This window comes from Nipponia nippon, unplaced genomic scaffold (genome assembly GCF_047370975.1).
Source record: "Nipponia nippon isolate SJK-2023a ecotype South Korea unplaced genomic scaffold, ASM4737097v1 scaffold_4, whole genome shotgun sequence".
Taxonomy (NCBI): domain Eukaryota; kingdom Metazoa; phylum Chordata; class Aves; order Pelecaniformes; family Threskiornithidae; genus Nipponia; species Nipponia nippon.
The window spans coordinates 23,864,086-23,889,865 of NW_028262358.1; the positions used below are offsets into that span (position 1 = coordinate 23,864,086).

The 25,780-nt window shown below is 40.2% G+C and overlaps 2 protein-coding genes across 2 annotated transcripts in view; one reads left to right on the forward strand and one right to left on the reverse strand.

The window, feature by feature from the left end:
- USH2A (usherin) overlaps nt 1-1,756 on the forward strand; it is a 391,921-nt gene extending 390,165 nt beyond the window's left edge. Inside the window, exon 71 of the mRNA XM_087774988.1 lies at nt 1,140-1,756. Coding sequence (XP_087631114.1) covers nt 1,140-1,229 — 90 coding nt within the window. The 3' untranslated portion in view covers nt 1,230-1,756. The remainder of the gene's footprint in view (nt 1-1,139) is intronic.
- Nucleotides 1,757-2,240: 484 nt separating this feature from the next.
- Nucleotides 2,241-25,780, reverse strand: part of KCTD3 (potassium channel tetramerization domain containing 3) — a 28,853-nt gene continuing 5,313 nt past the window's right edge. Inside the window, exons 3-18 of the mRNA XM_087774739.1 lie at nt 24,692-24,737; nt 23,228-23,301; nt 22,689-22,747; nt 22,408-22,488; nt 21,560-21,700; nt 20,176-20,266; nt 17,553-17,743; nt 13,525-13,640; nt 9,520-9,607; nt 9,274-9,390; nt 8,050-8,220; nt 6,729-6,884; nt 5,634-5,730; nt 3,994-4,178; nt 3,753-3,891; nt 2,241-3,388 (exon numbers count right to left, since the gene is read on the reverse strand). Of these exons, the coding sequence (XP_087630865.1) occupies nt 2,806-3,388; nt 3,753-3,891; nt 3,994-4,178; nt 5,634-5,730; nt 6,729-6,884; nt 8,050-8,220; nt 9,274-9,390; nt 9,520-9,607; nt 13,525-13,640; nt 17,553-17,743; nt 20,176-20,266; nt 21,560-21,700; nt 22,408-22,488; nt 22,689-22,747; nt 23,228-23,301; nt 24,692-24,737 (2,335 nt within the window). The 3' untranslated portion in view covers nt 2,241-2,805. The remainder of the gene's footprint in view (nt 3,389-3,752; nt 3,892-3,993; nt 4,179-5,633; nt 5,731-6,728; nt 6,885-8,049; nt 8,221-9,273; nt 9,391-9,519; nt 9,608-13,524; nt 13,641-17,552; nt 17,744-20,175; nt 20,267-21,559; nt 21,701-22,407; nt 22,489-22,688; nt 22,748-23,227; nt 23,302-24,691; nt 24,738-25,780) is intronic.

The following is a 25,780-nucleotide window of genomic DNA, read 5'->3' on the forward strand; positions in this document are numbered from 1 at the left end:
GGCCTTCCTGAGTCAGCGGGATCATGACTCAGCCCCGAGTCACTTTCTCACAGCTATCGCATCCTCGTGATTTAATTCCTCGGGGACCAACAGCCTACCCAGGGTGTACCTCTGTATGATCTCATTAGCTAAAAGAACAGCTTCCCAGTGCTGCGAGAGGAAGCTCTTGCTCTGTCTGCTTATCTTGTGCTGACACCATGATTTGGTTTAGCTTGCAAACCCCCCATACACATGCTGGATGTTGGTATGTTAGAACTGGTTTACAGAATAGTCCAATGAGTTTCAGAAGTGGTAGGAGCAGGAGAACAAAAACTTCCTCTCACTTTTGGTGGGAAACAACGCTGGCAGCATGAGCTCAGCAGCTTTTTAAAATCAGCTGCTATATGTCCACCCTCTGTACATTGCTTTCCATTTCCCTGAACCTAACTGTCTCTGCTCCTGTGTTGCTGCTCAGCTACTCTCTTGCAAACACACCTCCTGCAATGCTTTTCACTCAGTTCTTCCCTTTATTACACTCAGCAGCTTAGGACCATCAGCAAGTTTTGGTCACCCCTTTGTCCATCTTGCAAATTACTATACTGAACGGTTGAAGTGGCCCAGGACACGCATCTGCAGTAATGCTGCTGGTGACCTCTTTATGCTATGGAAACAGCTTACTTCTCTCCTCCTTTCAACTCTTTCTCTGGCTTGAAGGCATTAGCACGAGTGCAGCTGGAAGAAGCTCAGACCCTCCTTTTAGAAGCTTGAAGAACAAAATCTTATCTAAGTCACGGGTGACGTGGTTGTTATACAAAACAAAACTGTAAACATGTATTCTTTTGCTTTTCATCTCTCCAAGTTCCCCCATCACACTGTAACAAACACTGTTATATTTACCATTTGTCAGATACATATAGTAATTTATTTTTTTTTTTAACTTATTGCTTACTATGAAAACCTTGTTGGTTTGGATTCAGGTGCTTGAATGCTTTAGGTTCTTACCTCATGCTGGGAGGAATGGTAAAACATGTAGAGAGGTAGAAATGCACTTATTTATCTGACCTTCAGAGCCATGCTTGGAGGAAAGAGAAATTAAGGAATCGCCTTCAGTCTGGTACAGCTTTGGTTTACATGTTTTTTTTTTCCCCTCCTCCTAACAGTATGTAGATGAAGAAGATCTTGTCAATGTCATCAAAGGCTTCAGCACAGTCACCAAGGAGCACACCACATTCACTGACACCCACCTCTGAAGAACACAACCACCTTCTCTAGAAAATGGAAAGTGGGTAACTTGCCAAAAGCAGCCTGCATGGCTTTTGGGCGAGGGGATAGGGCTGCTGTTTCCCCACCCCATGCCCACTAGTTAAAAGATAAAACTGTTTGTTGGGAGGGGATGGGGGGGTAAGTAAGTTGGCCTTTTTTCCACCATCTCTTTAACTGTGTAGTAAAAACTGTGTGTTAGCACTGACGCCTCGGGAAGGTAAGAGAACAGTGAAAATCCCTAAGTCGTACAGTAGCAGAAGACTGTGAAGGTAGAGGCTCTCATCTTTGCCTCTCACCCAACTTTCACAGTTGAGGATGGTTGTGGGGGTGGGGGGGCAGTGTGTTTGGTAAGGGAAAGCCTTTTACCTGTCCAAAACCCGGCATGGGCCTGGAAGGGCCATTCGTAGCATTATAGCCATGTCTTCTCCTGGCCTGACAAAGCTCCACCACAAAATTGTGTTCATGCACAGGTGAATAAACAGCAAATGAAGGAATTCTGATGGAGTTGCTTTAACCTTTGCGTTCTCTCCCTCCCTCCCTCTTTCCCACCCCCTCAGCTCAAGTTAAAAAAAACAAAAAACCAAAAACCCATTAATTAATGCTTAACTCCAAGCATGCTTTTTCAGAGGTAGAAAACCTCCTAACCCCCTCCCCCATTAAACACTTGCTGTCACAGCCTTCCCTTTTGCTTATGTATTACTAATCTACAGGCAATAAAATTTGTTCACCACCCACAGTAAACTAGGAGCAAACAGCAAGCAGCCAGTGCAATGCAGGTAGGAATATCACGTCAAGACACTTGTAATTGAGAATTATTATACCATGACAGTAAACCTACTCCCATATTCATCTCTGTCCTTTTTCCAGAGGAAGTGACAAGGAAGCCCTCAAGAGACTGCCAGTTCTGTGTATTCTGCCAAGAATATTTTTATGCATGCTCTCAGTCACAAACAGCAAAACCCTTCATCTGATACCACACATTTTCAGAAAGCACAAGCAACACTCCTCTGGCAATTTATTTGGACTAAGAGGCAAAATAATATGCTATTTTGAATAGCTTCCTCCTTAACCTGCACAAAACATTTCAGATTTGAGACAGCAGCATACAGAGCAAGGATCCCATTCATAAAACAAGACTACAGAGGCAGCCCTATGAATTAGGCAAAATCCAGCCAAGACAGCAGCAGCTCTGCAGAGCAATGTGTGGCTGCATCTAAAAGGCATCTTCCACTGAGCAACCAAATATTCCTTTAGCACCCTCCTTTCCCCCAAAACAAAAATAATCACAACATTTCACATGCCTGACCACATTTACGCAAGAATGCACAACAATATTTTGGACCAAGTACCATACTACATTTTGGAGCGTTACATAAAGCCACACATTGATGTGGACGACTCTTCAAAGGTTTGGCAGCAGCCAGGTACTTTCTCATAACCTTACGATTTTCATTCTGGGTATCAGAACAAAGTCCCATTCAGGAAACAACCCACAACACGTAATGTTATGCCTGCTACCAGCCAGAGGGCACCTCTACCTCATCTTTGCCACCAGTCACATTTTCACAAGCCATAGTCTTGGCAGGATGAGTCATTCTTCCGGTGACGTGGTGAAGCAGCTGTCTTCGTAGGCGATGGAGAAGCCGCACCAGGTAATTCAGGCCCACCTTCAGCAAGGACTGGTGCAGAGGCCAGGAGAGGCACTTTCTTCCTTCCCAGGAAGCCAGCTCCTTCAAACCCCATTTTCTTTTTGCTTTCTGCTTTGGCTTCACTCTCCTCTTCTGGTCCTCTTCGTTTGAGATCCAGAGAACTCTCTGGCAGACGCTGAAGCTCTGTACTGCAGCACCCACTTGCCTCTGTCACGCCTGTGCCTCGCACTTCAACTGCTGTTGTCAGGACTGCCTTCCTCTCAGTCGCACTGCCCTCAGCTGTTGCCTTCCTGGCCTCTGTCTGGCTTGAATTCCCATTTGCAGCAGCTGCCTTTTCTGTTGGGCTTTTGCTGGATAAGTTAAAACCCTGGAAGTCCCGGTAACTGTGAAAGCTCTCCGTCCGCCTTGCTCTTGCCAAGAGGGGGCTTTCTCTGTATGGCCGCACAGAACCATACGTGGCTGTTTCATGGATTGTTTCGTGGTGCTGCAATTGGAGGCTTCAAAAAAGAAAACCAACAACCAAGGACAAGAACAGCAGATGTTAGGCTAAGAATAGCAGCCAGTTCTTCTGCACACCCTGCTCCCACCCACCGCTGCAACTCCCACTAACTTGGCAATACACTCATAACAACCCCCACCCAAGGGCTTCCAGATCACTTACTTCCAATTCTGATATGATACTTTAATCTGCACACATGTACACCAACAGAAATTGAGGAGTATGTGTGTGTAGTTCAAGACACTTAGGACAAGCCATATTCAGGGGCTCAGCTACAGCATTCAGGTCACCAAACCCCTCTTGGCCTATCTGAAGGGTAAAACCTTTGGTGTCTGCAGCTGGTGCCACCCTTGGTGACTTACCTGGAATTAGATTCCCGAAGCCGGTTTGGCTGAACAACTGAGGTGGCAGGACTGATGTTGGGTGTGGCACAGCGAGATGTACTCAAGTCACACTGGTCAAGCAACTTGAGCAGCTCTTCCTCTGTGGGACCGCCAACATCTGAAAGAGACAGCTCTTAGTGCCCAAGTCCCTTTACTGTAGTCATGCACATGTGAGGACAGAAAAAGAACCACACCCCAGTCCTGTCATAACACAATTTACCTTTGTCTTCACTCTTATTAACCATGTCCATAGCTGTGGTCAGGTCCCACATCTGGATGCTGCCATTTGAATGCCCAGTGAAGAGGTAGCGGCGTGGCCGGGAGCCCATTCTGCTGGATCCTTCACATTCTCGCACCGTAAATGATGAGATGGTGGTGCAGTCAACTGCCTGGATCTCGCAGATCCTACAGGAAGAGAAACCCCAAGTTACCAAAACAATTGCACCTGGCAGAGTTTGGCCACTAAAGTCAGTACTGTTTGGATTTTTCTGAGAAGGCACCAAACTTGCCGTCACAAAAAGACCTTTCTCCAGACGAAATTCCTTCCCCTGCATGACTGGCATGCTGCTCGGCTGCAGACAGTACCTTCCCCCCAGTCCATCTGCAGTCAGTCTTACTACTTGTTTATTTTTATTAGGGAACCCCCATATGTTCGACATCCATTTTCAATTTGCAATGATTAGAAACCTAAGGCTCTCACAAGAATGACAGCAACTAGCCCCTTCATATGCCAGACACTCTAGGAAACTACCCTGCAGGAACAGCACATTTAACCATATAAAAGATATGCAAAAAAATCCAAGGATGATAAATTCAAGGTTATCTATACAGATAACTTTTCTCTTATGACAACTGCAGTATCACTTGACATGGCAGATCTCCATCGCTTTTTTCTCTTTTAGAAGCTTATGTGGGGACTGAAAGCCAAAAGACTCCCAAAACTAAGCTGCTAAGCTAGACTCCACACCAGAACCTCACATATTTTGGGTAATTTGTTTTACTGGCCCCTCATATTGAGCTTTTCACCCAGGAAGTGCCAAAATAAGTTCTCTAATGAAACTCTCCACTACATACAAATCGAGCCTGAAGTAAGGAAAAAAAAGAAAAAAAAAAAAAAAAAGGCACATCAGTAATCCTCAGGGCTTCTGTCTTCAATTCAGATGCCAATACTGTTAAGGCATCGACATTTTCACCCAGATTCAAAGTTATTAAGCAAGAGATGCAAGAATAATAAGCAGCATAGAACTGAGATGCACCATCTTTTCTGATCTCTTGCCATCTTCCTAGCCTAACAGGAAGAAAAGCAGCTGTGGTTATTTGGCAACTTTTTTTACTACATTAGCAGCAACGTAGTAGAGTATTATGAAGTCAAGCCTAAGTAAGTAATTGTATAGCTGACCTAGAAGACAGTCTCTCAGTTTTAAAGGTTCTAATATCTTCAAAGACAAATGCAAAGAAAGAGAGAAACTGCTTCCCTGTCTACCTTTGTGAGCAGCATAATCCCTGCCACCAGCAACTTCAGCATTAGTTCTGAAATTTAATGTTAGCATGGTACCATGGCTGAGTGTTACAGACTCTGTACAGGCACACAAATGTTTGTTTTCTGAGCTCAGCAGGCGAGCCATCATGAAGTGAGTCTCTGATACCACATTTTTCAATAAGCCATTTGGCTTCTAGGTTGTGGTAGATCATTAAGTACAGTTCTGTTACTAACAAACACACAAACTAGAGTTCAGCCAGAGCTGTCAAGCACATTAGAAGCTCGCTAAGTGCAACTGCATGCATCCCTAAGGGATGGGAGACCCCACCACCTGAAAAGTCCTGCTCCTTTCCCACTTAAAACCCTAAACATGGAGGTACCTTTTCCCAGTTGAAGACAGCCTTACAAACAGCTTATTTGTGATGGGAACAACTTTTTGGATAAACACCTGTTGATCATCACGTTCGCCGAAGGGTCCTAGAGAAAAAAAGAAAAATCACTTTGTTGTTTGTTTGTTTCAGTTCCTCACCTTCTTGCTCACACAGTCCTGAAGACCCAAACGCATGTTAGTATGATCATTGCAACTTTAAAGCATCAGGACCAAGGAACCAAAGATGACTAATAGATAGAAAAAGCCATCCACTAGTTAGAAGCCTCTACAGATACAAATCTTTTTTGTTCTTTTGTTTGAAAGGTCACCCATTTGTGAGTTTCCTGCATGTTCCTGGAGGAATTACTATGTCAGTACAAACCCTACATTAGGCCTCTATAACAACACTAAGTACTTTCTTATTTTGCAGCTCTTAGATGTCTAAGGGCTTAATGATATTTCTTGCCATAGTACTGACCCCACCCTGTGTTCACAGGGCATCCTATTCATCAAAGGTTCATTTGCAGGACTCGGACCACAAGGAATTTAGACTACCTGTCTACCCCTATTTACTGACATGCATTCCTTCAGTATCTTGCTACAGCAATGTGCTAGCACCATTTGTCTCTGCAGTTTCAAGGCTTCAGTAAACTTTGTCACAACTTCAAATTCACTTCAGAATTTTTTCACATGTGCATCATTTAACCCCAACTGAACAGTGAACTGGAATTTGCAGCAGATCCAAACCTGGCTATGCTCATCTGCTTTAATACAGTCTCCTGTGCTTTCTGTCATTCTCTAGTTAAATCAAAAGTGAAATGCTACATGTTTGCCCAAGGAAGAGGTACAGTAAGCATTCCAAAGTTTTCCCTCCCTTTTTCTCACCTTCAGAGTAAGCCCTTTAAGTGTACTCACTGTACAGCCTCAATAGTGAATATTTCCAGGTGAATCTTACAGATCTCTGCCATCTTTTCAAGGGGAGAGCAGTACATAAGATCTTACAGCCATCAGCTGACTTGCATGTTATAGGGTTGAAGGTCTGTTAAACCTTTACAAGACCAGTGAATATACAGGCTCAGCACAGCGCATTCAAAAGACACCCTACCAATGTCATTTCCAGAACAGTAACTGCCATGACTCTCTGCTTCCTCCAGGGATAAGATTTTGAATGATGCAAGAGGTGTTGAGCCTGGTTGAGTTGAAATCATGCCCCGGAACCGAGTCACAGTCCATGTCCGTACATGGTTGTTATCAGCACAAACTAGAAAGGAAAAGATGCACAATAACATTTACAAGGGATGACAAAACTTTTGAGATAAACTCCTCTAATGATTTCTATATGATAGCTTTTCAAGACTGAGCGATCGAGCAGAATTTAGCCAATGTCAGGTCACAAAGCATCTCCAGACAATTATCTAACAATCTACAAATTGTTGCTGATGTCCTGTTCTCTATTAGTTTTGTCTCTTCCCTCAGAAATTCAAGAAACAAACTGAGGCAGGTGGAACACAGTAGCCTACAGCACACTTCAATCCTCTGTGTGCAGATGCTAGGACAAGACATGTCATGAGAGCAGCCTGGCAGCAGAACCCTCACCACACAACAGTGCTCTTCTATTTCATTCATCAGTTACTCAAGTTTTCTACCTACAGATGTGCCTTTTCCTGGCACGGAAGGTTTAGCACCACGTTGCAGGGGAATGCATGACTTCTGGGCTGTATATTTGTTTGCAGTATAATTGGATACCATGTCTCCTGTTCCTTTTTTTAAAAAATTGGGATAGCAGCAGAAAGTAAATCTGTTCTCTGCCATGCCCTGGTTGCTGGATTCTGGGTGAAATAGATTCTTACAGAGGGAGGAGTGATTGCATCTTCCATGAAAGCAAGACACTTTCCTGAGCATAAGACGGGACAAACAGGACAGTGCAACAAACACTGGGAGACTGCTGAGAAAAGAAGAAACACAGACAGCCCTTTGAAGCCATGGGAAGGCTTTTTCTAGGGCCCAAGAGGAGATGGTGCATATTTTGCTGCAACTGAGAAAGCTCCTGAAAGGCTGTTAAAAGAAAACAAGTCCTAAAGGACCTGTCCACAACAATAAGACTTGACAGGGATACATTTGTTTACAAACCCTTTTATTTCCACAAACGGCAACCTTGGAATAAGACACAAACAGAAGAGTTAGTTGTTCCAATATCTGGTCAAATAAAATCTAGGCCTTTTAACTGCTAAAGGCTTTGAAGAACGCTTACTTTAAGAAAGAGGATCCAAGCAAATCTAGCCCTTCCCCCACCCCCGCATCTGTCCAACTCATTTCCATCACATGTGGGAACAATGCAAGTTATAAAGCAATGCATACAAATACTTCATTGCTCAGGAGGAGGGGAGAACTGCCAATACAAATTTGTGCACAGAAAAGAAGATTACCTGACACAAGGTGTTTCTCTGAGAGCATGATCTTCGTAACAGGACTTCGATGAACGGTGAAGGTCTGAAAGAGCTGAGGCCCAGACCCAACTGTTTCAGGGTGCTGTACAATCACTCTCACTGCTCCAGAGCTGGTGCCATAGGCAATCTCAATCCAATTGCCACTTACACCTAAAGCAAACAAGAACACAGTTGTTCCTCCCAGGAATGAAAGCTTGTCTTACTGGGGCCAGCAAATGAGGCAGTAGAAAACAGTATTTCCAAAATTCCACAGTAAGATAGACATTTATTTTAAACACTATTTACTCATTATTTTCCCATGAACAGAGAGAACATTTTGCCACCAAAAAAACCCAACGTTTGTTCAATTCCATACTACACTCTTCAACACTGTCTTAACAACAGCCTTCTCTCCCATTCTCTCCTCCCTCCTGGAAGTGAAAGAAGAGGTGGATAAAGCCATATGGTCGGATATTTTGGCACTCCTCACAGTGATATGGTCAATATGTGCCACATACCGTTTATTTTTCTGCCTTAGTGAGAGGCAAATGGGAAAGCAAGGCAAAAGCAGGGAGGACTACAGTTAAAAAGGTCACTGTGGTATCAATATAGTGATGTGAGTAACCACTTTCTCCCAGTTAGGGGTTTTTTTGGGTTTTGCTTGGGATTTTTTTTTTCTTTTTTCCTTTTTTACTGTAAAAGATAGCTGCACTGTGATTACAAAAGGGTGTGTTGAAACATTAGCTAAGCATCATTCAGCTGCATACGGAAATGGTTTTTAGTGTATTGGTTTCACGGTTAGACGCAACAGCAAGGTTGTCTCCCCTCCCAGTTCACCACAAACTATTTCAGTGAATACAATTCATAATCTAAGTGCATATGTTGTGCAAAAGGCTTAAAATAAGCAAAGGTACATTATGCACAAGCATTAATATATATGATGCATTATGTTATTACATTATACATTAATGTATAATGCATGATGTACAAGCATATGCACACATACATGTAAGTACACGTACAGATGTAAGGGGAAATAGTTACGCCTTGTTTTCATCATTCATTTGAAGATGCTTAAATGAAGAAAAATTCATTGTTTATGTCAAGGCCTACCATGTCTGCTTTAGCCCTGCTATGCAGCAATAGAAAAAGTCCATTTAGAAAAAAGAAAAAACCCACATCTGTAACAGACTCTCACTGAAGAGACAGTGATAGAATACTGACTTGTTTTAGGTGTGAGGTAGACACTGAGTGCTGTTATAGCATCATTGGAGGGATCATGGTACAATTCTGTCACTAGAAGATCATTGTCCTTCATTCTCAATGGGAACTTCTGCATGTCTGTGGGGAAGAGACATTTGTTTATTACTCTGAATAGACAGAGTTGTTCTGATGCAACTTAGACCAACTAAAGAGTTTAAGAACAAAGCTGCTCACTCCTTTTTACTCTGCCCTGCCCCCATTTCTTACCTATATAGTAGATAGAGCCGTTGTTACAGCCCAGCAGCAGAAAAGACCCAGCAGTATCATAGCTTGTGATAGGAACAACATCCTGAACCTAATGCAAACAGAAAGGAAATAAATAAAAATAAACAAGTCAAGAAGTTAGGTTGCTACTTTCTCAGTTTTCAGACATTTTTGGTATATTTTGTTGAATAACACCTGAGCTTGGTACTGGTCTGAAGCTGTTGTGCAAGCATTCACACATACAATGGCATGCTTAAAGTACTACTGGTAGATCCCATTCCTCTGCCAAACTGGATCTTAAGTCATGGAGTTCAGCAGAAGCATGCAGACAAGTTAGCACAACTGCTCTGGAAGGTCCTTCTCCACGTGAAGGCACAAAGCTTAGAGCATTACAGCTAAACCACATCTTCAAAAGAGGATTTTTTTTTTCCAATATGCAAAGTAAGCGTACTTCACACTTTGTCCTATCCCTCCTTCCCTTTCTGACAACTCCTTAAGAGGTTGCTGGGCAAAGGAATTAGATGTTACCTCTCTAAGCCTTCATTTAACCCTACTTCTTGTTTTCCTCTGCCAGCCTCTATGGGGATCTCAGCCTCCAGCAGATATATAATGAGGGGAAAAAAAATTCCTGTCCCATTACAATTTCCCACTTCCAATACACATCCACACCAAGTAAACTGGAACGCAGCCCTGTCATATTTTACTCACTGGTCTGCAGCTTCAGGTGAGGGATTAAGAATGCCCTCTCTTTGCCCTGTAGGATCAAAAAGAATGCTTATCCCCTCAGGTAGGACAGAGATCTCAAGCAAATAAGAAGTTTAGCTTATCCTAGGTATGATCCCCTATCTCAAGCAATTCTTTTTTGCTTCAGCCCTCAGGAAGAAGAAGCCAAAAGCCAGTTTATCCAGAGCACTCAAACATGCACAAAATCAGAGCATTTTTCCTGTACGCCATATGTTTCAGTCAGTCCACTTAATGGACACCGAATACTAATTCATGGAAATTTCACCTTAATTTCTCATTTCTCTCTGACCAGCAGCATCCTTCCGATTGCTTCAGAGATTTGCAAAATACCTACAATGAATCTGATGGCTAAAAGTAAAACAAACCAACCAAAGAAACTTCCCCGCACCCCAAATAGCTAGCACACTAAACCAGTACCCATTCCTAACCTAAGGATAGTCTGTAAGCCCATGAAACATATTCTAAGCCTATCACTTAGCCTTACAGAGAAGGCTGCAACATGAATATAGGTTCTGCATATTTTCCTGAGGGGCTGGGGTGGGGTGGGGTGGGTGGGGGTGTTGGAGAGAGGCACTTTCCCTCCTTTCTTTGTTTAAAGAATTGCGCCTCTCTCACTTATGTTCACCCATAATTCAGCACAGAAGCAATGCTAAAAATAAAGTGTTCTTGGAAAGCACTTGGATTTTCCCTGTATAACTGATGATTGAATGACCTGGAGAAGGATCCTTTCCAATTACTGAAAAGAATTGCTCTTCTTGATCTCAGTGCTTTCACACAGTACTTTTTCAGATACAGCTGCTTAAGTACCCTACCCTCCCCACAGTCAAATTCATACTACACCTAATTAAATAAGGCATCTAACAATCGGGGCCACAGAACTTGGTTTCAAAAGATTTATTTTTATCCAGACTACTTTAAGGAAGTAGCACAGGAGCAGAAAGGCAAGAAACCAAACCGAGTCGCAGCATCTAAGAGTCTCTGGATCAAGGTGCAGTGTGCTCTCTGGTTCTGTCGATCAAAGGTATATACAGAAGCTCTCCCATCTGCAAAAAGTTTACAAAACTAACGAAGGTAGAGGCAACCCATCAACAGATATACCACTTTACTCATCACCTTGCAGAAGATATAAGGACTGCAAGCAGAGGTCTGAGCAAGAGGATCCTCAACGCTGCTGACAGCGCAGACTGACTGACTGGGTCAGAGAAATCATACAAAACAAGGAGAGTCCTTTCTTCTGCAGCAGAGATAAGAACACCAGAGGTGATTCAGCAGTTACATCTGCCAAGATGTGAACTTTCATTAGGAAACAGAACGACGCAGTACTACAGTCACTGGTAAAACACAGCCATTGAGAATCCTCACTTCGCAGACTAAGTTTTTCTGTCATACTCTATGGCTTTACGTTACCTCTTATACTGTAACACTAAATATTCTGCTTCCAGTAAGCTCTCCTATGCTAAGAATTTCATTACTGATGTATCTAGCACCCACAACCTTCTCTCCTTGTTGCATGCAACTGAAACATTGCCAGAGGAATAATCAGTTAGATCTTCAGGGTGTAATACATCAAATACAAAAATCACATTGTAAGGAAGGATAGCTCTGCACAAACTAAGCCTCCTTAAAGTAAAACTCAGAAAGGCATCAGGAAAGAAAGCCTGAAAGGAAACAAAGTTCTTGGTCTGAAATGGGGCATTGGCACATTCTGTTCCTCAAAACCTCTCTCACTGCAGCAAGTATGGTTACATCCTAAGTCCAGAGCTATGGGCAACTCATGGAAAGCAGTTACACAAACATCACGTATTCTCACGAGGAATTTGAAGATCAGAGGTACAGCCCTGCCACTTAACTCTTTATGGGGTTCTTCAAGAAGAATGTGTTCTAAAGGGAGATGAAGACCTACAGGAAGATTTTTTTTTTCTCCTTGCTAACAAAAGAGCCTAATGTAGAGAAAGCACCTTGAAACTGGTTGGATTTGGGTTTTTTTTGTTTGTTTTGGGGTTTGTTTTTTGTTTGTTGTTTTCGTTTTGTGGTTTGGGGTTGTTGGTTTTTTGTTTGTTTGTTTTTTTAAAGGGAGCTATTCTCATCCTCTAGGAAAAAAAAATAAAATCAGAAACCCAAAAAACTTGGCTTGAGGACATCCTGGCGTATAAGGCCCTCTTAAAGATTTTCTACTTTTCAATAGGAAAAGCTTTCACCACAGGAATAGTCAGTCAAACTGAAGAACTATTAATGTGATCAGACAGATTTCTGTGGCTCCCCCTGGAAACAAAGAACATGAATTGGACATTGGTTTTTATTCCTTATGACTTCCTCCTTTAGACAATGTTGTCAAACGTGAGCTCGTCACATAGTATTAAGTTGTCTCTTAATAAAAGATTTTGCAAAGCTCAATAGAGCTTTAAATAACGTTTTGTTTAATTCAAGACCATACTAACATGTCTGTCTCTGCTGCAGAAGCAGTGCTATCCCATGCTTATTATCTGTGTTATTTGTTAGCAGTACTGTCACTTAGGGGTGGAATCAGAACTTAGTCAGCAAACAGTGCAGCAGCCTCAGATCAGTTCTGCCTCTTGAGATTTGCAAGGCAATTTGGGGACTTTTATCACACCCAGGTTTTGTGCCAAAGACATACATCTGGCTGTGTTACAAGCTTTGTTATTCACATAAATGCTCGACTTTTTCTCAGACTCATACGGACTCCAAGGATCTCTCTATTTAATATGCATTCTGACAACAGGAATAAAGTCAGTGCAGCCAGCAGCATCCACATGCAGACAGACACCTTTAAAGCACCATGTATATTTCTGCTGAAGAAGAGTCTCCCATTGTAAAACAACTTCTGAGATCCCCAGATATCAGACTGTCTCTTAACTTGTTTTCTTCTTCTTTCAGACGGTGCAGAAATTGCCATCACACATTCCCCACAATTTTTTTATTTCCTATGATCCTAGTGAATTTTTACAAAGTTAGTAATCCACAAGGAAGTTTAAATATACACACACTTGACATTTATTACTCCAAATCACACCACGTCCTTTTATTTGGAAGCCTAAAAAGCATGCTTGGTAGTACCACCAAACAATTCAACATTCTGCTCACAGGCACAATACTCAGATACCAAGGTGGCAAACTCCATAACACAAGTCAGGGCTCAAAACCCTGTGACAAGCAATTCACACATGCTTTTAGATTTTTTTTTTTTTTTACTAGAAAGACATACCAGCTTATTACAAGTGATTTGGAAAATTGAATTGAACACACCTGCCAATGCTGAGTCACAGCGTTCCACACTCCCACTTTCCCTGTATGGCTTGTAGCCACCAGCTGGTTGCCAATGAAGAAGAGAGCATCTACAGGGACTCCAAGACTGAACACTCCTACAAAAAATGAAGAGTCTGTGAAGCTCATCTAAAATAAAGAGAAAAAAACAGTAACAATGGAATCTCTCCACTATCATCATATGTCACATTTATTACAGTAGCAAGTAAAGAACAGCCAAAACTGGGTTTGCAGTGTGCTAGGTGAGGTACCATTCAAGCAGCAAACTGGGTTCCATTAAATTAAACGGCAGCGTGAGGTCATCTCTGCTGATGCAATCATTACTTGGGAAGGAGAAAGGAGGCAAGAGAAGGAAGAAGAGCCCATGCGAAATATGCATTCCTTATTTTTCTACAGCCATCAAGTTCTCAAATGGCTTTATATTCCTAAGGCATTAAAAAAACAAATAAAAAATCCTATTACAACAAGCAGGATTTTTTTGGTGGTGTTTTTTTTTTTATCTGTGACTATTAAGTGTCATTTAATAAGCAGTAATTGGACAGACAAATTTATGCCATACTGGTTTGCAATTACCTTTAAAGTATTACAAGTTCTCACCGCTCTTTTTTTTTTTTTTTAAAGTCCGATCAAATAGACATAGTCTGAAAGCGTATTTTAGAAACTAAATATGGTTACAAGGCTTCATCCTTATCCTTGGGAAAAGATGGAACGACCCTAATGTGACGCTACTTGAATACATTCAAATTTCTCTTTTAGCAGAAATACTTGAACCCGGAAAAATAAGCAGCCTGCAAAAGCCCATTTCTTTCTTTCTTTCTCTTTTCATCTCCAAATCTTAAAGTTTGGTTACAGTCCATGAGTAGAGTACAGGCTACTAAAAATTGAAACCATATAGGGAACCAGTTTCACCAATCATCACATACTATTCAAAATCCCGAAGATAAGACTTACCAGCAAATGCTAACCTTACAAACAAAGCAGATGTGGCATCAAGAACATTTCACTTAATAAAAATCAAAACACTGAAGAACATGACAGGCATTGATATAACTATGGTTATAGTAGACCTTAACATCTGAGCTTTTCCACAAAATTTGTCCTCCCTTCAGAGCTTCCTAGTCTCATCATAGATCCAATATGAATATTTTTAATTGAACTGCAAACTTGGATAACATACTACATTTTGTACTATTTATTGTATCATGTATTTAAAAGTCACAGCAAACTAAAAAGGTCCGAGATCATTTCTAAGTTTGCCAGCTACAATGCCCAGCAAATTGGCCCTGTAAGTAACTCAGTTTGTAAGTAATTCCAGGCTAATTTTTACTGCCTGGTAAGTACAGAAGTCATTACTACTGGGGATACATTACACTACCAACTGTCAAGCTTCACTCACAAGTTTCCTATTCCATACTGCTCACTCTGTATATTTATATTACTCCTCACTAATATACTGTAACTGCAGCAGACAGATGTCTTCAAAACAAGAGTACTCAATAGCTGGAAAATTTCCCAACATTGTTTTGGACAAATGCAAATGAACAGAGGGCCATTCCCAACCAAGAAGCAGCCCTCTGTTACACCCCAAGAAGGAACTTCAGGAAGCTCAAGATATACTTATGTTTTAATTAGGATGCTAAACTGTTTTCCAGGGCATAGTACAATCATTCAATGCACATAATATTCAGCAGTATAGGGCACATGAAAAAACTTAATAATAAAAATCCACAGAAACAACTAGAATTGATTACTCCAGAGAAGGATGAGATTCAAGGAAATCAAGGAAGACAGCTTGAATGGTCTGGAGGAATTTGAAGTGTCAGTCCTGCTTAGGCTCAACAATCTTGAGACCCATCCACAGGGGAGACAACGCTATACGTAATGACAGGCTCTTGTCTTAAGAGTCCCTCTCAGTAAAATACTGCTTACAGCAGCAATCCAGCAGCGGTGTCTTATGTAAGTAATATTGAAAGGAAAGGGAGCGCTCTGGGAGAGCTCTATCACAAAGATGCCAGCCCACACAATTTTCTGAGGATGGTGTCGCCAGGCTCCAACGACTGTTTGGAACAAGTAGTTTCTTTCAGAAGATGATAGCAATGTACTATATCTCTAACACAAAGCAGGACTGCAAGCATTCGCCACTACAAAGAAACAAGACAGCTATATTCAAGTTATTACTATTTAATACAAGCATATTGTAGTTTTTTTAAACCAAGCAGCATGACCTATTATCCAAAAGAGGAACAGTACATTTTGCTCAATGTTAGTCAGACTAAAGATTCAATCCTGTAGGCACTTTCTTTCTGCTCCCCCCGTCCCCAAGTGACATTTCCTTTGTTTCACAAAGTCACTTCAATGCAGTACAGCCTGTTTAGCGAAAGTGCTTCCTTCAGTTTTCTTGCCATGTTCAGTTGTAGCCTGCGTTATCAGAACCTTACGATATTGCCATATTTTAGAGTTTTTATTTGAAGCAGAAGTCCACTTATGGGTTTTGCCTCTCTTTGCCCTTAATTTCCAAAAATCCGAGATGTTACTTCATGTATCTTCTTGCAAATCCCAAGGTAACACAAGCAGCTAAGTCAAACCAGAAAATGCAGCAGGAATGTAATAGCATAGTGCTTAAAGCAATGCCTATCACAGGAGTACAGCTGTCACGCTAACTCTTCCCTGCCTTTAAGATTTGGTCAAGGGGAGCATAACAGAAGAAAAGGCTTCTCAAGTACAGTATTTACTCCCTGTTTAATAGAGATATTTCACATTCAACTGTTAGACACACCTTTCATATTTATTTTTAAATACAATGGAACCTCCTTTTCTGTTTTGCCGACCATGATTACATACAAGAGCTCTATGAGTCACAAGTAAAAGAGCATTATACAGCTGCATTATCTCATGCAAGACCTTTGCCTTTCCCCATCTGCAAATCTGACTTGGTGCTTCCACTCATTCAAGCATGAAAAAAAGCAACAGCTATTAACTTAGCTAGAAATTGCATGAGCTTCTTTCAAGCTCTTCCTTTAAAAGGCACACAGATCAAAACTTGATTTTGGTCATTTTGGCTTTAATTAGCAACCACATTAATTCTCATACTTCAACTAGGGAGATACATCTAACAACAACTTAACTCAGTATTAAGTTTCAGAGACAAGTGTCCACATAAGAAGACTGCTGTCACACTTTGTTAGCAGTATCCACTGCCAGAGGAAACAGACATTACTGGCCTAATAGTGCGATTCAAACACCAGGGATTAGGCTAGAGGAAGTTCCTAATAACCGTCCCTTCACTGCCTCCCAAACTTGCCCTGTATTTGAACAATAGTGAGTCAGACAAGCCATCAGATCAATACCAAGGAACATTTACTTCTGAAAATGTCGTCTTGCTGTTTCTAAAGCCTTCCTAATTGTGTGTTCTTCAGTGCCAAGGTGTACAAGCAGTAATTCCTGTATGCTTAGGGCAGTAGAGTGTGTTTTTTCCCTACCTAGACACCCAAGTTACAAAGTGAAGACATTTTCATCTTCCAAATTCCATTTATGAACTACATTTGATGCAGAACTGAAACCTTTTTATCACCTCTGTTCAAAAATACAGCTTTAGTAAGACAAAGGAAAGAAAAGAGCAGAATCTCTCAGTATCTCTAGCTTTCCATCTCAGAAACTTAGTTCCTTTGTGCTATGCCCTAGATTCAAATGCAAGTCTAGGGAAAAGTTTAACTATAATTTGCACCTTCACACAAAAACTCAAGCTGAACTGAACAGTAAATGTTAGTAGCTGTTCAGTAAACAGACTACTTTTTTATTATTCATCCTTTTGTTTTTAAGAAAGGATTCCTCTAGCATGACAAAGAAGTAAGTTAATACGCTCCAAAACATTGCTTACTATGGCTTGTTTTGTCACTTTGTGAAACTGATTACCCAACACTGCTGAGCATACATACCTCAAAATAAGGTCACAGACTTCTTTCTGGTTAAACACACACACAAAAAAAGAAAAAACAAGCAATTATAGTTACCAATTTCACTGCCACTACCACCATCTTGAATGCTCCACAAGATTATGCTACTCTCTGAGGCAACTGCAACCATCTTATCCTTGTCTCCATGAGGTCCTCCAACCACCTTAGCGTTGAGAGCCACTCGCTCAATTGTCCAGTCCAGATAGGGACTCGTGAACACCTGCTGCCACCCAGATGATTCTTTAATTCTGGAAGGGCAAAGGAAGGAAGGAGGGAGCAGAGGTTAAAGATTCAGAAACAGACATCTCGGTCTAAGCCTGAACCAATGTGGATGATCCAGCCAAAAGCTTGGGCTAGCCAAACGCTAGAGAATGAGGTTCAGCCCAAGACTTTATAAGAAATCTCTGTTAATTTCCAGAGGCAAGGTGTCTTACATATCATGTAAGATATCCAATCATGCTCTAGCATAAAGCTCTGCTACCTAGTCACATTTTCTGTTTATGGTATACTGTGAACAGACTATACTGAATTGACTATAAGCTTTATTTTTAGAGAATCACTTGCCTGTGCAATTTTGAAGACTTACATGATGCCAGAAAAGCACAATTTATCTGATTTTAGGCAATAATTTAGATACTTCGCAACTGAGCTAGAGCACAGTAAATCTAAGCAATTACATTATATAAATGTTAACGTGGAAAGCACAAACATATCTATAGTATTTTTTGCTATTGTTGCCATTCTTTTACTTCAGCATTGCATCCTGCCTGGAGATGAAGCTGTGCTCTGATCACTGTGCTCTACCCATACAGCATGCAGAAGTTGTAGTGAAGTGACTTGAGAGCAGGACTGCAATATCCATAAGCCTTTAGATGCAACCAAGACATTCTCACAAGCTTTATTATCAAGTTTTGAAGATTTCTGCTGTATTTCAAAGGGGAAAAAAATACTATTCTTAGGATGCACTGTGCTTTGCTGTAGCTTTTTACTAAAATTATTTAAATACTTAAGACAATTATATCTGTTACAAGCAGCATAAAAGAAAGTCACCAAACTAAACATCTGAAAATAGTTAATTTCTTACTGCGTGGGATTCACTGTCCAGTCCACTTACTTTCAGAAGTGATTCCGACTAAAATTCATATCTTATCCTTACATTAAAATAATCCTGACAAGAATCTTAAAAACCACATCATTTGACTGCAGCATAGTAGTATACGCAAGCTATATTAAAATTTGTGAGTGAAGGGAAGAAGCTTTAAGTATATGCTCTCTCCTCAAACACTAGATATTCAAAAAAGTCTGGGCAAATTCACTTGTCAAGCAATAAAATACAGACAGGTATAAGATGCAGCAGAGAGGGGGAAAAAACTGTTACCAAAGCTATGTAAGAGCAGAATGGAGGAGGAAAAATTCCATCATTGTATTCCTAGAGTTCCTGCGAGTTCCAGAAGAAAAAATATTCAAATCAAGACAAGACTGCTACCTTGAGTCACTATGAAGAAAAGCAGCATCTTAAATTGGCATATTGACCTGTGCCCTCTTGCAGCAGCCGTTCAAGTCTGACATGCTTCATCAAAAGCATCACTAATGACTTAAGTTCAACGGTAACAAGTCTCATTAAGTAGACTACCAAGAAGGAAAGAGGCAGAATCTTTCACTTAAGTGAGTTAGCATCCACAAAAAACAGTCAGAGATAAAATCCTAAGGAGGGGACAATTAGCACAAAAGACAATTTCAAATCATTGCCTCTTTCTCGGGTCAGACCATATTAAGCATAATTGACAACAAGAACATTAAGTAGAGCAAGAGAAGCCACATTTAGTACAAATTAAAGCAAAGCAAATTGCAGTGGTGAATACAAGAGACAAGTTAGATGTGATTTAAGTTACAAAGTTTAAGCAAGTAAATTAGTATTCTATATAGTGAAAAAGGGAGCAAACTATGGCTTCAGCTTGGGAGTAAAGAAAGAAGCTATTCACATTACACTCCCTATTCGCCCTTCTGTTTCGGAACCACACTATGACAGCAGTGTTTGTTTGTGGCAACAGTTCTTGTTAAAATATTACTTTTCATTGAAAAGACAGCCACCAATTAAATCAAGACTACCAGATGTGAACTAAAAACAGCTTCTGTAATATGAAGGTGTTACTTATTTTCAGCTGATCTTAAAAAATAGCCAGTTTGTTTACAAGACATTTAAAGACATTTTTCAGCCATCCAGATGAAGTAGCAAGTGCTTAACAGTTCTGCTAAGCCAAAAAACCTGAAGTTTAAGACAAGGTACGTCACTTATGTAGCAAAAATCCACTAACCGTTTCACATTCTTTGACAGCCTGACTTCACAGAGTGAAGAGAGTACTTCCTCATATAGTAGGAAGAACTTTTTAAATAAATCTTTCCTTTAAAAGTCTGCTTTAAAACAGGCTTTCGAAGCAGTTACATTGGAGTCCATTACTTTTGCAACTGCGACAAGAATTGACATCAAAGCAGCAACATTTGAATTCCTATCAAGCAGTTTATTTGCACGAGCAAAAGAGGCAATTCATATGTATAGAAGCAGACTGAACGCAGGCGATCTACTGTCATTTCAGAGTAAAGCAAACTTTTTGTTTTGCTCATAACAAATTATCGTATTTTTTTTAGATTCCTGTAATTTGACAAGCAACTATATTCATACCTGTAGCAAACAGCAAAATGGGCATAGGCAGCTACTATCCAATTGTGGTGGCCAGCTACTATTAATACTTTCCGTGGGTCCACAGGAAATCCTAAAAACAACAACAAAGCTAAAGTCAGTCAAGTGATGGGTATTAGAAGATGAGCAGAGACACCTAGAGCAGGGTAGAGCTCTCTGCTAGGATATGCAACAGAAACTTTGATAATGAAGTTTCTCAAGAAACATTTTCAGCTAGATTCTAGTTAGCAATATTACTCCTCACTATCGTTACAACTATTACAGTTCTTACACGGAAGGAAGACATTTCATCTCAGTCACTACAATGCAAAGTGTTCATAAGGAGGAAGAGATAAGTACATGTCTCAGTTTTAAAGCCTGCCAAATGGTAAAAATTTGAAATTGTTATCAAATAAGAAACAACGCTTTCTTTTATAAAAGCTCTTTCCAAATAGTTGGTGAAACCCTGTATTATTGTTCCAGACTGTTAAACTGAAATTTCCAATATCTCAGAATACCTACAGCTCCTCCATTTGTTATCTAGTGGGAGCATGCCTCTTTCTGATCTATAGCTAAATTAGGTTTGGTGGAGTGTTGGATGGCACTGGAAATCAGTGGTTATGGTACCTCCCCAAGTTGGCTCTCAGCCTTGGTATGCTAAAGAACTAATGCCTAGAGACTGCATCTTCTATCTCAGTTTCCTCACGACTGCCCTCTTCCAAACCTGCAGCAACTCACAAAAAAAGAATCAGCTATTCATATCCAAGGCTTATTTTTATATTACCTGAATATAGATTCACCTTTTAACATACTCTAGATTTTCCTAACACTGCTACAATTTACACAATTATAGCAGAAATACAACACTTCTAACAGCATCATTTGTCTTGCAAAGTTAAAAGCTGAAAAATGACAGAATCCAAGCCTATCTTATTTACAGTTTTTACATATATATATATATATTATATGGAAAGTACTCTATATAGTCAAACAACTGAAGACTACCTTTTCTCTAAAAACTTGACTGTTGCAGGGCAAGAGAGGCACCAGGAGCAAGAAAGAGGTGCAAGAGCAGGAACAAAGACCAAAGAGACACTGGTCTGTCTGGTGTTTATCATGGCTTTAGTATAGTATAAGGTGTTTGTCTAAGGGGCAGTCTAAGGCTGCACGAAGAACCTTGATTTGCCTTTCTCAGCCTCATGTCTTGGTTGTGCAGCAGTGAGCCTTAAATATTGTACAGGGAGTAGTGTTTAAGTAAGTGTTCAGCAATTTAAGATCAGGCAAACATAGAATAACAGACTGAAACCAGAAATAGTCACTCAGTTTTTATTTCCCAGTGACAATCACCTTTGCAATTTGTTTTGGTTTTAAAACTGACATTCCTCACCTAGCCTGACTGTACCTTCCCCAGTACCAGCAAGCGTAGGTTGGACACCACCTCCATGAACCTCATTCTCGGAGCAGTTTTGACCAGTTCTAACATCAGCTGGTGGCCCAGCAGTATTATTTATTTTACGGTTGGGAATGCCTATAAAAGAAAAGAGATGTTTTGTCCCACTCCGTAAACTTTAGCAATGTAACAGATATTCATTCACTTTCAAAATACATGATTAATACTTGTGCATTCTGATCTAAAGTCTAATTCATCTGCTGTAAGTATTAGGCAATACTGTAACACTGAAACAAAAAATGTTTTTGCTCTCTATGTCGACATTCACAATTAAGGAACAATTTTCAGAAAGCTTTTCAACTATTGACTAGATATCCCCTTGACTTCAGGTTAACACATGACCTGTGTTCATCTCTACAGAGAAGTAAAAATCTAACAGGTACTCATCTTGTTAAGGAAAGCTCAGTTGTGCTGATTTGCCATCTAGACATAGGGCACCTAAAGTAACTCTACCTTCATAAAGAAGAAAGCACTCCGTGCTGGTAACATTTAACTGAAACATACCTGAAGAACCTCTACTTTACTACCAAACACAGCCTGCTTAGTATTAACATGTCACCTCCCTCCGCCACCCAGTACTCTAAATATGCCATTTCATACAGCATACAGATAAAAGCCTTGTTTTGAATCAGAATGATGTTCGATTCAACCATTCATCTTAATGTTTCATAGGAAAGCCTTCTCTGGACAGTCTGACAATTAGAGTAACTACCTTGGCCAATCGCCCCCACAAACTAAAGCAATAAGTGACAGCAAGCAACATCAGACCATGAACACAAAAATACCTGGAGGAGGCAGGTAGCCATGAAAAAGGACACTGCCACAAGATGAGCGTTCCAGTTCTTCACATAGTAGCAATCTTCTCACTAAGGACGAAAAACAGATATGACCATAGCTTCCACTTCCCAGGAAACATTACATTATTTCAGATAACCTTCTGTATCAGTAAGTTTGAAAATCTTCAGGGTCACAACTGCCCAGGATTTGTAAGTGGGTCATTACGACAGTAATAAATGTGAGATGACCTCATATTTAAAAAAAAAAAAGAAAAAAAAAAAGAAATTACCTAAAGGAGTGATTCCATAGAATTCAGCTTCATGCCTGAGAACATTAATACTCACTCCCCTAGAAAAAGAAAAAACAAAACAACAACAAAAAACAACAAACAAGAAAAAACACAAGAACAGAGCAAGTCAATACCTTGAATATAAACACTTGCATATAACTAGATATTACACAACTTGAATGTCAAGCTACTTGTTTACAGAATTACCACCAAATGCATTCAACATGTTGATGTTTGAGATTTCAAAGTGATCTTAATATTAATTCTCTTTCATTAAAATAAGGATACAGAAAAAATAAAGAACTACATTGCCAGAAATGGTTTAAATTACAAGAATCTACTAAGAAAATATAATGCTACCATTTCTGCCTCCACCACTCCACACATACTGTCTAGACATGGCCCCAAATCTACCAGGGAGCTGAGTCATATACTAGGCACCCAACTAGCTGAGTAAAACTGAACAATCCTCATTTGAAAAAGTTTTCTAATGCATCTGATCAAATTAATTTTCACTTGAAATAATTAGGACTTCTTACCGTAAGTCTAACTCCTTTGTGCGAAGAAAATTTAAAATGGGTGCAAAAGCTGCTGGATCTCGATCAATAAATATCTGCAAAGAAAAATTGCTGTACCTTTAGCATTATTATGGAGCAACTGTTAACTAAAATGCTTTTTTATGCTGAGCATGGGAAAGAGGAGTTGAAGATGAGGCCGTCAGCAGACAAACATAACCCAAAGTTTTTGGACCATCCCTTTGCTCTCCTTATTCTACTACCATCCAACATCCATACCATTCAGCATTCTTAAAAGACATATACACAAACACTGCTGCAAATAGATGGCACTTAATAAACATGTTCTTTAAGTTCTGGAGTCTCCACAAAGGTCAATGGGTATTCTCACTTTCTATCATGTGTTCAGAATGCAGTAAATGTAATAATATCGAGATAAGTTTAGACTTTTTGTTAACAAAGTCAGTTACCATTACAACTACCTCTATGCTTTTAGCAAAGTACTTGTGTACCTTACTCTCACTCAACAACATTGCTGTAACTATAGTTTCCCATTTAAGAACATCATATACACAGACTGAAATAGCCATTTTGCTATATATATTGGCCAACAAAAGCTACATCTCCATGTCAGGACCACTCAACTACATATGCAATACTATCTAATGAAAATTACCCCTCCCTCTGCAATACAGCAATTAGCAGTTCTTTCTGTTTAAAAAGAAGTAGAGTCTCTGTCTCTGCATTGTCTGTACAATGCAGAATGAAGACAAAAATATGCACATTGTTCCAGTCTCATTTAATGTCTTGGAATGAAGATGAGCATAAAGAAATCCAGAGATGTCACCAATTTTCATGAAAGTTTGGAGACCAGAGCGGTGCCATGACATTCAAGTAGTTACATCTGTGAGACCTTTATTCTGTCCTAAAATCTTTAAAATGTCACTAGACATAACTAAATTAAATACTCCCAGTCATTCTCCCACTCAATAGCATGAACAGTATTGCAACTAGGCTTTGAGACTGTAAGAAAGAGGATAGTGTATTTTGTATCGAATCTAACAAAAGAAAAGGAAAATACATGGTGACATTTTGGAATTATTTCAAAGTCCCATATTTTCCTCCCGTTGAAATAAGTGACAAAACACGAACAAAAGGTCAAATCCAAATGAACGTTACTCCTCACACACTCTGAAGCAGAGATAGCGCTGTCAGCATGTTAAACGTAGGCTTCTGCAACACTGCTATTAGGGGTTATGTAATACAATAGCAACAGAGAAAATACAAGCAAAAGCCAAAACAAGTTTTTAAAAGCCCAGGAATGTGAGTGTTTTTAATTCATTTGGCCATTTGTTTTCCATGCTTTTAAGCATAGCTGACTTGGGCAGCGTAACTCCCATTAGCACCCACAGTAAATATTCTTTAGGAGAGAACCTAACGGAAAGCATAACATTAAATTAACAATTTATCAGTAGGTTTATTACTCACAGCACCAGTTTCATCCTTCAGCGTTGAAATTCTTCCACTCAGCAAACTGAAACACGAGAAATCTTTGTTAGATGTCCCCCAGAAAGGTACTAACACAAATACAAAATAGCAACACTCTCAGTCAGTTTGCTCTATTTGTGTTGTATTTTGGTAAAACTGTATAGCTGAGCAAGGAAAACAGCCTAGGAAAGGCAGAATGCTAGTGAGGGTGACGTATCTCTCCTCAACAAAGGAGCAGTGCACGCACACCTAAGGAAAGGCTAAGAGCTGCATCATAAGGACCTTCAGATTCCCAAAGAAAACAGACACAAGGCCTAGCCTGAAAGGATGGAAAAGTCTTCCCAGGCACCCAGAGGGCTGCATAGTTTGTTACAGTCTAGTAAATCAGTAAAAGCTGCTGAAGTAAAAAGGAAGAGTAAACAATCCATACTGCAAGGACTTACTGGGCAAGAATGGGGTGGATAAGTTTTTACACCATTTTACTTCAAAGTTTCTCTCCCATCAGATCAAAGTACTTTTGCTCCAGATCAGTAGAAAACACACCACCACCAAAATCTTGGTTTACAGATACGAAGCAAACTAACTAATGTCAATAGTTTTATTTCAAGATGCCATCTGAGTCTGGATGATAATTACCTCTGAGATTTTCCAGTACTGGATGACTTTCAGAACAACCTCCTCAGATTAGTGTTGAGAGATTGGGGAGTAGCAAGGGACTTCCTCCTTGTGCCTTTCCTTCCATGCCTCAAAGAAGGTGACATTTCCCTGGCACCCCATTTATCTGAACATTTCAGTAAAACAGGAGCAGGTAATGCTGCCTGTCTATGTCAGGTGCCAGACTTCTATTGGGAAAGAAGTCTAGAGTACAAAAATTAAATGTAAGGAAGCAAAACTGCCAGCCTTTAGGTTTTCTTTTATGTGTTTGGGATTAACCATGGTGGTAGAGGTACAGCAACTACAGCACAAAATTACTAGGGTACAAACAGTAAGCAGCACAACCTACAGAAACAGTAAAAGTTAGCAGAAGGATGTTCAGTAATCCAACAGCTCCTGTACCACAAGTTAAAACCCTCAAAACTTGGAATTATT